The sequence below is a fragment of the Poecilia reticulata genome, chromosome 11, assembly GCF_904066995.2.
Source record: "Poecilia reticulata chromosome 11, P_reticulata-male-v2, whole genome shotgun sequence".
NCBI lineage: Eukaryota > Metazoa > Chordata > Actinopteri > Cyprinodontiformes > Poeciliidae > Poecilia > Poecilia reticulata.
Window position 1 is genome coordinate 17104324 of NC_088840.1, and position 17841 is coordinate 17122164.

Genomic DNA, 17841 nt, shown 5'->3' on the forward strand with positions numbered 1-17841 from the left:
TAACATATCTAGTAAGGATTGCAACAGATGAATCTGTTCCCAGAACCTCCTTATGTTCTGCGCTGCTTTTTGAATCCCTGTCAAATATGACTGTTTATGTAGATTACATCCACTGTAGCAAATCCTCCTTCAGCGATCCGGAGACACAGATCTCCACCCAACGTAAAAGCAGATTCCACAATGCGACATTTTAGTTCCTGAAGGAGGTTCCTGCAGTGGAGAACCAGTTAAAAGTCTTTTTCCAAATGATTTGGGACTCCAGGAGCAGAATCGCAGTGAGAGACAATATCCATAAATGAAGATGAGGACAGTTTCAGGAGTGGCCAGTCATCCGAAATTACTCCAAGAGCAAATCGACTACTCATCCAGGAGGTCACAAAAGAGTTGATGATGCAGCAATAAGATTAGACTGGCCAACACGTGCATCAATGGGCGAGTTCAAAAGGGCAAAAACATCTTGATGAAGAAAATACTCTGTAGATCGACTGGACAAAAGTAAAACATTTCCAAAGGGATGCATCTCATTACATCCATTCTAAATTAACGCATTTTTTTAAACGATACGCCATGGTTTTACCATCACGCCATGGTTTTACCATCACGCCATGGTTTTACCATCACGCCATGGTGGTGTTTTACCACCACCATGGCAAAACATGGTGGTGGTAGTGTAATGATCTGGGCCTGCTTTGATGATCAAGATCTAAACAATTTGCTACATGACAGAACCATAAATCATGCTCTCCACCATCCTGAAGGAAAATATCCAATTTTATGGAGCATGACAATGAGCCAACGTCTCAAAAATAATACCTTAGCTGGCCTAGACAGAAGCTGGACTTTAATCTGACTGAGAATGCAGCAGTGCAACTCCAGAACCATTTTTAAAAATTAAAAATTATGAAAAAGTGGGCTAAAGTACATCCACAACAACCAGAGGAAGTTCTGCATGAAGCCAGACTGCAAGTTACAAATAACAGAAAAATGTCACAGGTTAACCTCACCCTACTTACTCACATTCAGAAAGTCTTCCTGGTGTTGTTATTCAGTCCAAACCAGGTAACATCCTTTTATGTTGGCAGCAAAACAGGTGTAACTCAACCAAAATCCTACCGACTTCACCTTTAAATAACTAAAGCAAAACTCTTTTGGGGCCAAACAAAGATAAACTATTTTTCCCCATCTTGTGCTGGTGCCTCCATCTATCATCTATACTGTCATTGTGTTCACACTTTGGACAGACTGGCAGTGACTTTGCATTGACTTTTCATTCATTTTTTTATACATTTCTACAGCCTGACCCTAAATCTAACCATTACCAGAAGATACCAAACCATAAAACGGCCCTAAACTCAATTCACACTTTAGTCCTCCTAAAGCTAACCCCTAATCCAAAAACATTTCTCACAGTGCAGTATTTGTTTGGATACAGTGTTCCTTACACTGTATCAAAAACAAGACTACCCACACACACACAACTAAAGACAATTTAAAGATACCTAGCAGTCATGTTTTTGGACAGTCACCCAGAAAGAACCTGTAAACTCCATCCAGGTCTGGTTTTTCTTGCAGGAAGGCAACAGAGCTACTAATGCTGCGTTCACACTGCAGAATCAAGTCAATCAATCAAATTTTATTTGTATAGCAAATTTCAGCAGCAAGGCATTTCAAAGTGCTTTACATAATTAAAATAAAAACAGAAATAAATTAAGTGACCCAATTCCTGTATCTGATCTTTTTAAGACATTCTGAACAGTACAGGTCGGATATTTTTTTCAAAATGCGACCCAGGTCACTTGGAGTGTGTTCACACTGCAACCTGAAGTGACCCAATTCTGATTTTTTTTTTTCATGAGTCTGAACAGCACAGGTCAGATTCTTTTTTAATATATTAGCATATCTGATATGTATCGCATTCAAATGCGACCTAACGTCCAGGCTGCATTCATCCGAACTGAACGTCACTGATACTCAACAAGTCTCTCTATTCTGCGTCCTGATACGGGCAAGCGGAAAGAAAAAAAACAACTAAGATGGACTATATGAGGATTAAGTTGTTAAAGTGCTGGCTCCGGTCAGACAACAACTTCAAATGTGTAAGCTATGCTCCACCGTTAGCCTCCATGTTTACTTCCGCAAACACTGAGCACTACTTTTTTTTTTTATGGCGGTTGGTAGAACACTGAGAACGCTGAGCACGGTGACGTTATTGCGCCCTCTACTGCGCATGCGGGACACTTTCAGGCCTAACTGCAGCACCATGCAGCCCCGCCCTGGGTAATGTCGCCTAAATCAAAAACTGACAAAACTACTCGTATATTACAAAAGTTTAGACGATAATTACTTCTTCCAAAGGTGATACTACCATTTTTAAAGTTTTGGTAGCAAATGTACTTTTTCGCGTATGTATAAGTTACCAATTTCCAGTCACCATTTATAAGTTGCCCTTTGTATCCACTAAAGTTATGCAACATTTTTCAAGAGGTCATGCTTCAGATCATTATCACTCCATTTGTTCCATTAAAATACTAAAATGAAATTTAATATTTTTATTCCAGAAAGGTCTTGAGGTCACCAAAAGAGACCTCAGATGGTCTCTGCAGACTAGAGACCCTCTCTAGTTTGCAGGTGTAGGCAACAGGTGCGCTAAACTCCGAGCCACGTCTCAGCCAATCACAATCCAGAGTCCAGATCCGGTGAGAGCATGGCCGCTTTTCAGGAGTATATCTGCGAGCAGAGGCTCCGCACGGCTCAATGTGCCACCACTGCAGCAGCTTTGAACTTATATTCCAGGCTGAAGTAAGTTTTAAGATGAAGTCCTTCGTCCTGCTGCTTCTGTCCCTCTCCTGCTGTCCGGGTTCGGTTGGTTCCTCTTCCGCTGTGGAGGACGCGTACAGCGCCGTCGTCAGCGTCGTGTCTCCGGGCCAGAGCTTTCTGACCGGGGAGTCCCTTCGCTCCCTCTTTAATACCCTGCAGAATCGTGTGCAGTGCGGTGAGGTGCCGTGTGGAAAGGTGAGTTTTATTGGGCCGAACCTGGCTACCAGGTTAGGGTCGACGGAACCGGGAGCCCAACTGCTGCAGATCCAAGAGATACTAGTTACCCGCTCATTACCGCGGAAATAAATAGGATTTTGTAATTAGATGCACAGATATTGGTCGTAATATGTTGATTTAGTTAAAAACAAAGTGTATCTTAATAAGTAAAAAATAATTTAAAGCGAAGTGAAGTTGATTAAATTCAAAGTAGAACTTAAAACTGACATGTTTTTTGTTTTTTCGTTTGCTCTTTTTGTTTGTTTATTAAAAAACAAAATGCCGTAAAATGAAAAACAAATTCTTACCTGCCTCGGAAAGTTGAAGCTGTTTCGGAAAAAGAGGCAGTAGCACCTAATCTATCATTCTTCTTTTTTTCTTATTTCTTTTTTTTGACAATTGTACAGACTTAAAACTAAAACAAATTTAAACTTCTGAGTCAAGAGGTTGTAATAAAAAAGTACATATTTAAATGTATACAGATTATATATCGACCTTATTCTGTAATCTAACATTTAAAAAAGTACATTTATGAACATACAACTTTTACAAAGATGGAATATATATGAACATTTTAAACCAATTTAAAATATAGAATAGGATTATTGTAACACGGTAGAGAAATTAGGTGTCCAACAGTGGGGAAATGAAAAGAAAAAGTAAAAATTTAATGATGCTGATGTTGAATATTAATATATATATATATAAATTTATTTTTTTTTTTTAAACATCGGTATCATTAAATTTGTACTTTTTTATTATATTATTATAAAAAATAAGAAAAGTATGTTTGAATAATTACATCTTTGATTTTTAAATAATTCCAGATTATCCTGACAATTTTTTTTAAACAAAAACACATTTTTATCTATTTTACTCAAACCAGAGCTTATGTGCATGAAAGAAAATAACAAAGAAAATGTAATTTTACTGGTTAATGTTGATTAAGAGAATAAACGGTGATTTTAAACGTTTAAGCTTCAGACGCCCTGACTGCTGGTTTATTATTAAGTCGAGAGTCTAACCTGCAGCTCTGCTGTCGGGTGTGGCTCCATTTCCTTCACAGGTTCCTTTAGTTATTATAGAAAAAAAAATTAAACTTTGCAGCATTTTTTAAATATTGTATAATAATAATAAAAAAGCTTGTTTTAGTAATTTCTCTCTGTTTGCATACAATATTTGAATAAAAGCTGCAACAAAATGTTTTTTCGTTTCATCACTAAATTACTAATTATGTGTTCTCCTTTAATTTCATTTTATTTGAAAGGATTAAAAGATGTGGAATTTTTCATTAAATTAACTAATTAAAGTGAAAAGTATCCACCTTTGTTCACATCAGTTAAAATGCAAAAACTTTCTTGTTTCAAAAAAAATAAAAATATTAAAAATTCTTTAAAACATTCTTGAATATAACCAGAAAATGATCACATTTTAAAGCAGGTATGTTCAAGTTTTTTCTTATGTTGATTTCACGGGTCTAGATAAATTTTGATTAGCAGGAGCGATAACGACATTAAAAATACAATTTACAGAAAATGTATTTATTTGGCTCGTAAATATGCTTTACAATGATATTTTTATTTAGTTTGATTTTTTGAAGAGCGTTGCATGACCCTAAAATTATTGATTTGTGACCACCAGTGGGGCCCCGACCCCATCTTTGGGAACCACAGTTATAAATAAATGCATTGATTAGAGAAAGTTGTTTTTACAAAAAGTAAAAATTGATCATCTTTTGTCTGTAAACAGGGGAATTCATTGTGTAAGTAAAATTGTAACAAAAAAGTAACATTAAAAAAGGGAATGCTGTAAGCATGGAACAGCATTTTCCAATAAATGTAGTAATATCCATAAATCTTGCACGCAAACTAATGTGTAATATTTCTCAGCTTTTGGAGAAAAGACACAAAGTCCTGAATTGTTTTGTTGTTTTTTATCAAAAATAATTACATTTGTAAAATCAATTGTTACATTTGTTTTTAAAATTTGTTAAAGTTCATGTCAGAAAAAGACTGAGCATGCATCGGTTTTTATTAGCAGAACCAAACCTTTTCTCTATAAAAAAGCAAAAGAAGCGGCAGCAAGGCTCAGGTTAGCAGAGTTGGATCTGAATAAGAAATATCCAGAAAATGCATTTAATCTCTCATAAAAATCATAACTTACCAGAAACTAGTTAAGCTACAGCACTAATTCAGCGTCACTTTAAAAACTATGCTATTCTTTTACTTAAACTATTTTAAAGGAAACTAAACTCTATTCAGATGTGTCTCTCTTAATCACAGTGACTGTATCTTTTGTCAGAACAAACATTTTAAGTGCGCTTATTTCTCAAAACCAAAATGACACTGTACGTTAACTGTCAAGCACGGCAGTGGAGGGGTCATGACTTGGGCTTGTTTTATTACCTCAGGACCCAAATGACCTCGGCCTCCTCGCAAATATTTGAAGAGCAACTCAAAAAAAAGGAAATAATTGAGGTGTTGTAATATTCCAGTCAAAGTCCAGACCTCAAACTGAAAAGCGGGTTCCTGGCGGCCTCAATAAACTTAAGTAACGTTGTAGGTCAGAATCCCTCCGCAAAGATCCGAGGTGCTGATAAACTCAGACAAAAAGCTACTGCTGCTAAAGTTTTACATCCTGGTTTCACATGTTTGCTTTAGCTTTGTTTGACATGGATAATTACAAAGTGTAACAACATGGCTTAGGTCTGAAATCTAATATTTGCACCCAGAAAAGCATTCCTGTTATTACTGCTAATGCCTGGCTTTTACCCTGAAAGTTAAATATTGTTTATACTTTTCATTAATCTGTTCAAGTGTTGAATCTATATTGAATTACTTCCAAATTGGCTGCAGAAATTTAATATAAACATATAAAGCCACACAGTATTTTTTTAACCCTTGTATCTGGATGTTTTTGAGACTAAAGAATGAAACTTAATTGTTTTACATCTGTGTTCATTTAAAGCCTACTGGCTAATATTATCATAGCTTTAACACAAAATGTAAAAAAAAGAAAAAATGTCTATGCTTATAAAGAGTTCTTAATCTAACATTTCATAGGGCCTTATCAAGTTATCAGAAGAATAATCAACCCTTTTGTTTCCTTATTGAGGCTGAATTGCTTTCCTTTCTTCATATTAGACTATTCCCCCTGTTTAATTTGATAAACTGCTATAATATCTGATTGAGATAAAATACTTTATCAGCAGGAACAGAGTCCTTGAACTTCTTCGATGACAGCTGTAAAATGCATCAATGCGCAGCATGAAACTGTGAAATATCTCTTGTGTGACTGCGATGGGACAGAAAGGAATAATTATTTATGCAAAATATAACTTTGTATTTATGGCTTTAATAACAACAAAAAATTTAAGTAACATTTTTCTGTATTTGTTGAAAGTTTCTGTTCAGATCCTCCACTCTCCTTCCTGATGTCTTTTAGTTGCAGTGAACAATTCGTAGTGGATTAATGACTCAAAATGCAAGTCTAACTCGCAGCATGAAATATTTCACCATTATCGCCTAAATTGTTGCCTGTCATGAATGTCACTCGTCTCGTCGTTTACTGCTTCTCACATCTCAACAGAGCTGAGTGAAATCTGATGCTTGAACTTCGCTCATTTCTACTCAGAATAGATCCAGACGTTAATAGTGATCTTAGAAATATAGGAAATGTTATGCAAAAAGATGTCTAGTAGAATATGATGTCGGGATGAACTGAATTTTGAAACCACACCTTGGAGATTTTTTTTTTAAAAGAATTGCGAGAATTAACAGTAATGCAGTTATGTCGTATAAATCGCAATATTAATAGATATCACATTAATGCTTTCGGCTAGAGGGTGAGAAAACCTTAAAACATTTACTGTAAATGAATGCAAGGCTCCACAGGTGGTTGTTTAATCTGATCTCGTGTGTTTTTTCTTTGTCTCTCTCATTGTGCGAATGCTCAGTGTGACCTGGCCGGGTCAGTTCATCAACTCATCGGGAATCACTCTGTCCACGGGAGGGAAGAAGACGGAAAAGTTGAGGACAACGTAACCGTCAGCGTGTCTCAGTTCCCAGTTCTCGCTGCCGGCAGCGTCCTGTACCTCTCCTCGCCGGACTCGGTCTGTACGGCCGTGGGTCAGGGGAAGTGGGCAGAGGAGACGGACCGCTTCCTGCACAAACACACACACTCTGACCACCGCTCACACCCTCACATTGGCATTGTTGGACTTGGGGGCGTGATTCAGGACCTGCAAAACCACTATGAGCCGTCAAATAAGGTAAAACCCTTAGACACTCGTCTTTTGGTGCATAAAAATACAAGAAAATCATTAAGTTACGATGCTAAAATACCAAAAGTTTATATTCAAAATTAGTCTTTAAATTAGTCAATTTGGCTTGTTGCATATTTTTGCTTAAGGTTTAATGAGCTTGAAGAGAAGATGGTTGCAAGACTCTTATTTCAAGTTTAACTATTATAAGTTCGGAAGCCACTGCCCTGAATAAACAATAAAATAAATCCACAAGCAATTTAATAAGCTTGCATAACAGTCTTTATCACTCTTTAGGTAACATTTTTCAGCTTTTATTGTACGTTGAAGGTGTCAATAAGTAATTTAAGAAATATTTTATTAGTTAATAGCACCAGCTGACAAGTCAAAGTTTCACACTGCATGTCCTGCGTCTCCTGAAACCGTGCACCTCCCCGGACATAGGTCAGATCCAGCTAAGATCTGGAAAAAACGACCACATTCCAGTTTCAGTCATACAAAATGCAACAATGCCAGTTTCATTATATGTCTTAGAGTATCATGAGGAAGTTTAATGTTTTTGTTTCTCATCTTGGATAGTGAATATCTTTTTATTTAAAAAAATATTTTCAGCTTGTTTTTTCTGCAGAATGCTAAGCTGTTAGCGCTGTTCAAGCCACCCACATCCAGAGTTGGGTAGTAGCTAGTTACATTTACTCAATTACATTTACTTGAGTAACTTTTTTGACAATGAAAAAAAAACAATTTTTACTATGCTGTACTTTTACTTGAGTAATTTTATTATGAAGTATTTCTACTCTTATTTGAGTAAAATTTCTGGATTCTCATGTTTTAACCAAAAACTCAAAAGACAGACACACACTTGCAGTTTTTGTTAAAGTTTAATAAGTTTGTTTTTTTTATTATTGGAAGAAACTGATTTGGACATTTTTTGTTACTTATGTGAATTATTGTCATTTTAGTCCTTTAAAAAACTAAAATTTCCACTTTGTTTTGGTTCATCTGATTATGTAATTTTTAAATATTAAACGATTCATTTGATCAGTTACTCAGTATTCGAGTAACTTTTTATGAAATACTTTTTTACTTGAGTAATTTCTTGGACCTTCACTTGAGTTAAAATATGTTGAAGTAGTGCTACTCTTACTTGAGTAACGTCTCCAGTTGGTAAATTTGTATGCATTTTTTTCAAGCCAGAAATGATGTATAAAATTCTTTTGTGTATTAATCCAGAAGTTGCTTTAATATGAAGCAAAAGCCAGCAGATCACATTTCCAAGAAGTAACATTAATTAAAGTGAACTAAGTAACATTCTCCCTCCTGAAGCTGCTGTTTTTGTATCATACTTGTTAAATAACTTCAAATTTGAAATAAGGATATGTCTAAACCTTCAGTGAGTCGTGTTTTTTTTGGCGTGGGGGTTTAAACTGAACTTACAGGCAGCCTGGAGACAAACCTTTTATTTATTGCGGATGCTTACCTCTCTGTCCTCAGAGCTGTGTAGCGGCCAGCAGCATCATGGTGGAGGTGGACCCGTTGTTTCCAGACCAGAAACAAGAAGTGGGCGCAGTGCTGGGGCGTGTCCTCTACTATGCCCTGCTTGGTTACTGCTTCAGTGATGAGTCCCTGCCGGAAGAGAGCTTTTTCCTGGATTACATCATGACTCAACTTGGTTCAGAAAATTTCACTGTTCATGGTAAATAAACCCAGACAGTCCAGTCCATATTGAAGCTAAGGAGAAATGGTCCACGTCTAGATATTTGTGCTCAGTTGTGCTTTGTGTCCTGCAGATTTGGAGGTTCTCATGACGAACCTGAATATTGGTTCAGAGGACGACCATGATCACAATCATAACGAAGACACCGATAATCATCGAAGGAAGCAGAGCGGGCCTAAAAGTAACAGCTGGCAACATGTAAGTACCTGTACGACCTGCATGATGAAAGTCTAAATCAATAACAACATACATTTTTGGAAAAAATTAAGAGTCCACTGCACCTGAACCCCATTGAAAACCTCCTGCTCATTCTACCAAATATTGATCTCTGAACTCTTCCCGGGTTAAAACATCAGTATTGTTGTTTCTAAATGAAGATCAACTTCTTTTCTCTGCATTATTTGAGGTCTGAAGTCTCTGCATCCTTTTCATTATTTTGACAATTTCTCTTCTTCTGCAAATGCTAAATATTTGCTTGAAATTTCAGAGACATGTTGTCAGTAGTTCATAGAATAAAAGAACAATGTTCACTTTACTCAAACATATACCTATAAAAAGTAAAATCAGAGAAACTGATCATTTCAAGTGGCCTCTTATTTTTTTTCCAGAGCTATATATATTGATATAAACATGTGATCAATATCAATAGATGATCATCTGATGGAATATTCAATAATTTCCCTGAACTGCCATCTAGAACCACACGGTATTCTGGGGGATTTAGAGGAAAGGCTTTAGTTGCTCAGCCTCTCACAGCCAGAAGTAAGGTTGGGTGGAATTTACTAGCCGACTCTTTGGTTACCTAGCAACAGCCTGCTAAGTAACTTGTAGTTACCTAGCAACAACTTGTTGAGTAACTGGCGCAGCAGCAGTTTAGCTCTTTGCCTCGTTTTGCTTAAAAATAAAAAACTGTGTGGAGTGAAAACTGGATAAAACAGGAAAGGTCTCGCCACCAGATTGGCAGTATTTCAGATATTTAAACAAAAATAACTAACCAGTAATTATTGATATTGACTAATATGCTTATATCATGTTTTTCAGCCATATTGTCCAGCCGTAAGTTGTTCCAACATAAACTGTTGTAAAAAAGTATATCCCCTTAACGATATCTTTTGGGGTTTTTTCACAAATAAATGTTCAAAATCACTTACATTTTGACTTGGAAACTAAAAAAACTTTGTTGATAACTTGGAATATTTCAGACTAAATTCCAAAGAAACAAGAAATTTGAAAGGGGACAAACACTTTTCCCACTAATTAGTCTAGTGCCAAAAAATTGTTTTCAGAAGAATGTTATTTTTGTTCATGCTGATAAATTCAAATCATCCACTTTTCTCATTTTTAAGCACACACTGCATAAGTTTTTGTGTTTGGGAAAGAAAAACAGCACTGTATTACAAATAATGTTTAAAAATATGTCATTTTAATTATTTTCTTTTGTTTTTTTTCAGCACTGTTTTACAGCTGACGAACTGATCAAGATCTATAAACTTACTGGGGAAAGTTCTGGCATGGGTCAATCTGGCATTGCAAAGCTCAGTCCTGCTCTGGTCCAGCAGATCCTGAGTGGAACGTGCACCACCGTGCCAGAACCAGTGACCCCCGAGGGCCTCTCCACCACTGACAGTGAGCGTGACGCAATGACTGCTGCTTTTATTGGGTTGCACTTTATGAAACTTGGATATGTTATTTTAACTGATTCGCAAACCTGACCTCTTCCATCTCCTGCTCTTCTCCCTGCAGAATACCTTTATGCAACCATTGCCAATCTACTCATAACCCTCACTGCCATGCTTGGCATCGTGGTGCTGCTGTGTACGTCATGCACCAACGTTTTCCAGATGAGCGTCCAGTTCTGCATCAGCATGGCTGTCGGTTCTCTGACTGGAGACGCCCTGCTGCACCTCATACCAATGGTGGGTGAAGAAAAAACTAATTATTCAAAGCACATTTGTCCTGTAATTGTTGATCGTGTTGGATAAATTATTCCTTCTCCATCATCAATTAAAAGTAAAGCATTGACACGTCTAAATTTGACCTTCCTCTCGTATGCTTCCAGATTCTTGGTATACACGTTCACACAGAGGACGGCAGTGACGCTCATCAGCATTCAAGCGACGAACACGTAGAAACGCCAGACTACATTTTCAAAATGCTGGTGGTGATTGGAGGGGTCTACGTATTTTACCTGATGGAAACCATCTTCTCAATGGTCACCAATAAAAATGAACACCATCATGAGGGGGTAAGTGGAGACACTCAACCTGAAGATATAACTTTTATATTATTATTATTAAAAAGCTATTTTTGTGTCTTCAGATCTGCTTCAGAGATGAAAGTAGGTTTAAATCACTAATTGACATTAAATCCGACTAAACATTTTGTAGGTTTCAACATTATTTCTATGCATTAAAAGCCTGAATAATGGGATATATTTTTAGAAATTCAAAAGTGTACATACACTGAGACCATTTAGCTTTTAAGGCTGTAAACTTCTGATTGGCTTTGGAGGGATCTGGAGAAAAACAGGGGAGATTTTAAGCCTGAAAACACCAACCAAACTGAGGGACAGGAGTGGCAGCATCATTTTTCAGAAAGAGGAACTGGTGCACTTCACAAAATAGATGGCATCATGCATAAGGAACATTATGGTTAAAAAATGGAGGAAGTGTCTCCAACAGGTTGGAGCAGAAATGGGTTTTCTAAATGGACAATTCCTCCAATCATGTGATTTAAATACAAAATGACTTTAGTAAGACGGTTAATATTTTGGAGACACAATAATAAAGCCCTGATTTTAATCCTATAGAAAATTTACGTGCAACACTGAAAAGTTGTTTATGTGAGGCAGCATACAAACTGAACAAAATGAGCCAGAATTTCAGAAAACTATTAGAAGAAGCTTGTTGAACGATGGCAGAAACATTTCAGTCACACAATTTAAAGGACAACAGATTTTGTAAATAGCCAATTATTCTTTTTTTATAATGTGTAATTTTTTTTTTTGTACATAGAAAGGAGCCATGTTAACTTTTGTTGTTTTTACCTTTCTCATGAACAAAATGTTTTTGTTTAATTAAAAGTTGACTGGTCGTCAATTTTTACGACCAGTCAGACCGTAGAGTGTAAACTCCTAAAATTAAAAGAAAATATATTTGAATTTAAATTTGTGTCACTTTTTTCTATCAATTAGCAGATAGGAATAATCCTAACTGATCTAAAACAGAAAAACTTTAGCATGATTTTAATGCCGAAAGTGGAAAAAAAACACATTTGTGTCTTTTTCTTAGTCATTTTGAACATCTTGTCTCACTTGTCAGAAGTATTACGAAGCATCTAATAAGAAATAATTGGAACAATTTACTTTCCGTTTAGCCTTTCTATAGATTGCCATCGGATCAATTTTTATTTCTATCCTAAATTTCTAAAATGTTTTGCCCCTCTTGTAGGACGAATCAAACCCTCACCACTGCGATCATATTGGGGTTTTAGAGATGTACCAACAGGAAAAGAAACAAAAAGATAAGTCTCAGTCTGCATCCAAGGCAGATCTGGTGAGTAAACGACTCAAATTAATGACATTTAAACATTTTAAGACTATTGCCTGATTGAAAAGGGATATAGAAGTCGAATTTACCTTCACAAAAAAAGAAAACGAATACACCACATACTTGTCTTGTAGTAAAAGGCTTCTTTCCTGGACAAAGTATGTAGAAATGAATTCACCATCCTGTAGTTTTACTTTTAAGACAACCTGCTTGAATTGTTTGAATTAACATTAAAGGTAATGCAAACATTTCAGGTTGATGATGAAGAAAAGTATGATTCAGAGCAGAAAAAGCAGAGAAAAGGTGAGTAAAACATCCCCCAACAAAGAAAAGTGAGTTCATGAAGTCGGGATAATCACCATGTTTATTGCACAAACTATAATCTTTTGTATTACAGAAAAGCACCTGCTGCCTTACATGATAACCATCGGTGACGGGATACACAACTTCGCAGACGGATTGGCAATAGGCGCGGCTTTCTCCATGTCATGGAGGTCCGGTCTGGCCACATCAGTGGCGGTGCTCTGCCACGAACTCCCTCATGAACTCGGTGAGCTACGTCACTCTGAACATTTGAGTTGATCCTATTTGGGTTTTTTAGACTTAACCTCACTGTTTTGCTGTCATTTCTGCAGGGGATTTTGCCATCCTGCTCCACAGCGGCTTGTCTGTCCAAAAGGCGCTGCTTTTAAACATGGGCAGCGCCGTGACCTCTTTTATAGGCCTGTATATCTCTCTGTCTGTAGCCACTGACCTTGCAACCCAGCAGTGGATAGGTGCAGTAGCTGCAGGGCTCTTTCTCTATGTTGGCCTGGCTGACATGGTGAGTGCTTCTACTCGATTACCTTTGAATAAAAACTAAAATCCTGCAGAAACGCATTAAAAACCGTCTTTCCTTTGTGTTACTTGCAGCTCCCTACGCTGGTCCATGTCGGCAGCAAGAGGCCGTGGCAGAAGTTTCTGCTGCAGAACGCCGGTATTCTAATCGGCTGGATTATCCTGCTGCTGCTGTCACTTTACGAGGACGAGATTAGCTTTTAATAGTTTTAATTTTATTAAACCAGCCTTTCCTAATGGCTCATCGTTTCCCTGGAAACATCGTAAAGCCTTTAGATAAAAAAAAATAAAAAATCCAAATTAATGTTTGAATATTTCCTCAAAGTTGTCTAAATGTCAACTTAAAGCATCCCCAGAAAGTTTTGTCCCTGAGTTAGTTTAGCTCTTTACATCCTTTACTGCAGTCCTTTGGGCACTCTGGATCCTCTGCATATCTTGTCCTATGACTGAAACGGTATTTTGGATCTTGAGTGCATCAGAACCTCTGATTGCACATGCAGAGACATGCACACAGAACACTGTAAAGTAATGTCACTGTGCAAACTGAGCTGCTCGCTCTATTGAAACCTCCCTCACATGCAACATTATGCAATCTGATAAAAATACAGATAAGTTTTTTATCCAGTACAACACTGAAACTGATGATGGAGGTACAGAAACCTCCCTTATTTATAGGAGGATTCTACAGATTGCAGGGAAAAAAATAAGCATAGCCATGACGCACATGTTGTAATAAATATGAAGAGCTAAATAATGATGTGCTCCCAATGAAATGAGGTTTTATAAATTTAAAACGTGGAGCTCATACACAGGGGAGTCCCAATATGCTGTAAATAAAAACTTGAATCCAAATACCAAATGAAAGGTTGTTTGACCATGTGAACACTCCATTAAACTACCAGTATCATAGAGAAGACTTGAGATATTCTTTCCAGAGTTTTTATAAAATAAAATGCGTTACTGAACTCCATCAAATGTGACCGAATACAATTTAAACTCATTTTTAAAATACACAATGTTTAAATGAATATAAATGTACCTTTTGATGCTTTTTTTTTGTCATTGTTGCTTAATTTATGTTTTCCTAACTTTTCAGTGGTGCATTTTGATGCACTTTTGTTTGCTAAATGGATGTTGACACTGACTTTGCTTTGGATTTTCTGTTTTTGACCAAAGCTAATTGTTTCTATAGCTTTTTTTTTTGTTTGTTTTTTTACATAAGTTAATTATTTTTATGAGTGAATGATGAACATATGTTTGTTAATGTGAAAATGATGTCTTTTTGTATACCGTTTTCTTTCTCTGTAATGAACAGAAGTGCCAATGGTGCTATATGAATAAACCGATCTGAATTGATACATGGCTTTATCACAGGCACAGTGTATTTTTACACTGTAGTACTCTACAACTAAAAATAATCAAAACTCAACCATTAACCCTGCTTACAGACAGAAAACTCACTCCACGCACGTCTCTATGATTCACAGCATTTTTGCTGATTAAAATGTAGGTTTCCATACTCCTATCAGTCCATATTAGCCTAATGGCGAAGTGATAATGATATGTTTGTGATAAGCAGATATAAGAGGCGACAGATTGTCCTGGTCGTCGTCTTATCAGAAAACACCCCATTGGAATACCTCAGCTTGGGACAAAGTATTGCCTTTTTTTCATGTCGATAAAACTGTTATCGCAGTTCCTTTATCATTTATGATGAAAGCAGAAATAATGCATTAACTGATGTAATCTGGCTTAAAATGAACACATTTGAATGAATAAATTGCCAAGATAAAATACTAAACTATGTTGTGACAATTACTCCAACACAATTTAACTGTATTTTAAACAAATCTGGTTCTCTCATAAAATCTAAGTAAGCTGCTACAACGCAAATGTTGGTTTGTTCCCCTTTGGCTTTTTCAGATGACCAAATGCAAATGGTCATTACAAAATGTTCAAAAGCATGTATTATTTTTTGCTTCTACTTCATAATTAGCCACGACTGTCTAGTGCTGTGAAAAAGTATTTGTTCTCTTAAATATTTCCTCAGGAACAAGCAACAAAATTAGACAAGAATGGCCTCAGTGAACCCGAGTTTTCAAACGGTATATTTATGTAACAGGAAAAGCTGTAAAAGCTGTCCTTGAGAGGGGCTGGACGTACTTCCACTCTGGAGTTGCCCACGGTGAGAGGCGCCGGGCTGGAGTGGGCATACTTGTTGCCCCCCATTTGGGCGCCTGTACGTTGGGGTTCACCCCGGTGAACGAGAGGGTAGCCTCCCTCCGCCTACGGGTGGGGGGACGGGTTCTGACTGTTGTTTGTGCTTACGGGCCGAACGGCAGTTCAGATTACCCACCCTTCTTGGAGTCCTTAGAGGGGGTACTGGAGAGTGCCCCTCCTGGGGACTCCCTTGTTCTACTGGGAGACTTCAACGCTCACGTGGGCAATGACAGTGAGACCTGGAGGGGCGTGGTTGGGAGGAACGGCCCCCCCGATCTGAACCCAAGCGGTGTTCTGTTGTTGGACTTCTGTGCTCGTCACGGATTGTCCATCACGAACACCATGTTCAGGCATAAGGGCGTCCATATGTGCACTTGGCACCAGGACGCCCTAGGCCGCAGTTCGATGATTGACTTTGTCATCGTCTCATCGGATTTGCGGCCGTATGTCTTGGACACTCGGGTGAAGAGAGGTGCGGAGCTGTCCACTGACCACTACCTGGTGACGAGTTGGCTCCGGTGGTGGGGGAGGAAGCCGGTCAGACCTGGCAGGCCCAAACGTGTAGTGAGGGTCTGCTGGGAACGTCTGGCGGAGTCCCCTGTGAGACGGAGCTTCAACTCTCATCTCCGGCAGAACTTCGAACACGTTCCGGGGGAGGTGGGGGACATTGAGTCTGAGTGGACCATGTTCCGTACCTCCATTGCCGAGGCGGCCTATCGGAGCTGCGGCCGCAAGGTTGTTGGTGCCTGTCGCGGCGGCAACCCTCGAACCCGTTGGTGGACACCTTCGGTGAGGGATGCTGTCAAGCTGAAGAAGGAGTCCTACCGGGCCTTTTTGGCCTGTGGGACTCCAGAAGCAGCTGATAGGTACCGGCAGGCGAAGCGGCATGCGGCTCGGGTTGTCGCTGAGGCAAAAACTCGGGCGTGGGAGGAGTTTGGAGAGGCCATGGAGACAGACTTCCGTACGGCTTCGAGGCGATTCTGGTCCACCATCCGGCGTCTCAGGAGGGGGAAGCAGTGCAGCACCAACACTGTTTATAGTGGGGATGGTGCGCTGCTGACCTCAACTCGGGACGTTGTGGGCCGGTGGGCGGAATACTTCGAAGACCTCCTCAATCCCACCAACATGCCTTCTGTTGAGGAAGCTGAGCATGGGGACTCTGGGCTGGGCTCTCCTATCTCTGGGGACGAGGTCGCCGAGGTGGTCAAAAAGCTCCTCGGTGGCAGGGCCCCGGGGGTGGATGAGATCCGCCCGGAGTTCCTTAAGGCTCTGGATGTTGCGGGGTTGTGTTGGCTAACGCGACTCTGCAATATCGCATGGACATCGGGGGCAGTTCCCCTGGACTGGCAGACTGGGGTGGTGGTCCCCCTGTTTAAAAAGGGGACCGGAGGGTGTGCTCCAATTACAGGGGGATCACACTCTTAAGCCTCCCTGGTAAGGTCTATTCAGGGGTCCTGGAGAGGAGGGTCCGTCGGATAGTCGAACCTCGGATTCAGGAAGAGCAGTGTGGTTTTCGTCCTGGTCGTGGAACACTGGACCAGCTCTACACCCTCAGCGGGGTCCTGGAGGGTGCATGGGAGTTCGCCCAACCAGTCTACATGTGTTTTGTGGACTTGGAGAAGGCGTTCGACCGTGTCCCTCGGGGGGCCCTGTGGGGAGTACTCCGGGAGTATGGGGTACCGGGCCCTTTGATACGGGCTGTCAGGTCCCTGTATGACCGGTGTCAGAGTCTGGTCCGCATTGCCGGCAGTAAGTCGGGCTCGTTTCCGGTGAGAGTTGGACTCCGCCAAGGCTGCCCTTTGTCACCGATTCTGTTCATTACTTTTATGGACAGAATTTCTAGGCGCAGCCGAGGTGTTGAGGGAATCCGTTTTGGTGGCCTTAGGATCGCATCTCTGCTTTTTGCGGATGATGTGGTCCTGTTGGCTTCATCGGAACGTGATCTGCAGCTCTCACTGGAGCGGTTCGCAGCCGAGTGTGAAGCGGCCGGGATGAGGCTCAGTGCCTCCAAATCCGAGGCCATGGTCTTGAGCCGGAAAAGGGTAGAGTGCCTTCTCCGGGTCAGGGGGGTCGTCCTGCCTCAAGTGGAGGAGTTTAAGTATCTGGGGATCTTGTTCACGAATGAGGGAAGAAGGGAGCGGGAGATCGACAGGCGGATTGGGGCAGCGTCTGCCGTGAAGCGGGCGCTGTACCGGTCCGTCGTGGTGAAGAGAGAGCTGAGCCAA

At 39.5% G+C, this 17841-nt stretch overlaps 1 protein-coding gene across 2 annotated transcripts; it reads left to right on the forward strand.

Moving 5' to 3' along the window:
• The first annotated feature begins 1736 nt into the window (after positions 1-1736).
• On the forward strand, positions 1737-14754 carry slc39a4 (solute carrier family 39 member 4). Of its 2 annotated transcripts, XM_008422153.3 has the most exons (12): positions 1737-3012; positions 6989-7303; positions 8789-8990; positions 9085-9209; positions 10463-10637; positions 10755-10927; positions 11071-11256; positions 12461-12565; positions 12814-12862; positions 12957-13109; positions 13195-13382; positions 13472-14754. In XM_008422153.3, exons 1-12 carry the CDS (start codon positions 2755-2757, stop codon positions 13598-13600), a joined length of 2058 nt encoding a protein of 685 aa, XP_008420375.2. In that variant the 5' UTR covers positions 1737-2754; the 3' UTR covers positions 13601-14754. The 2 variants fall into 2 exon arrangements, with proteins under 2 accessions (XP_008420375.2, XP_081468891.1); XM_081612765.1 differs by lacking the exons at positions 1737-3012; positions 6989-7303; positions 8789-8990; positions 9085-9209 and adding an exon at positions 9866-10067.
• The last annotated feature ends 3087 nt before the right edge of the window (positions 14755-17841 follow it).

Coding starts and splice junctions, on each gene's coding strand:
- slc39a4 (XM_008422153.3), top strand. CDS start 2,755: ATGTGCCACCACTGCAGCAGCTTTGAACTTATATTCCAGGCTGAAGTA. Junction 8,991..9,084: donor AGAAAATTTCACTGTTCATG/GTAAATAAACCC, acceptor TGTGTCCTGCAG/ATTTGGAGGTTCTCATGACG. Junction 10,928..11,070: donor TGCTGCACCTCATACCAATG/GTGGGTGAAGAA, acceptor GTATGCTTCCAG/ATTCTTGGTATACACGTTCA.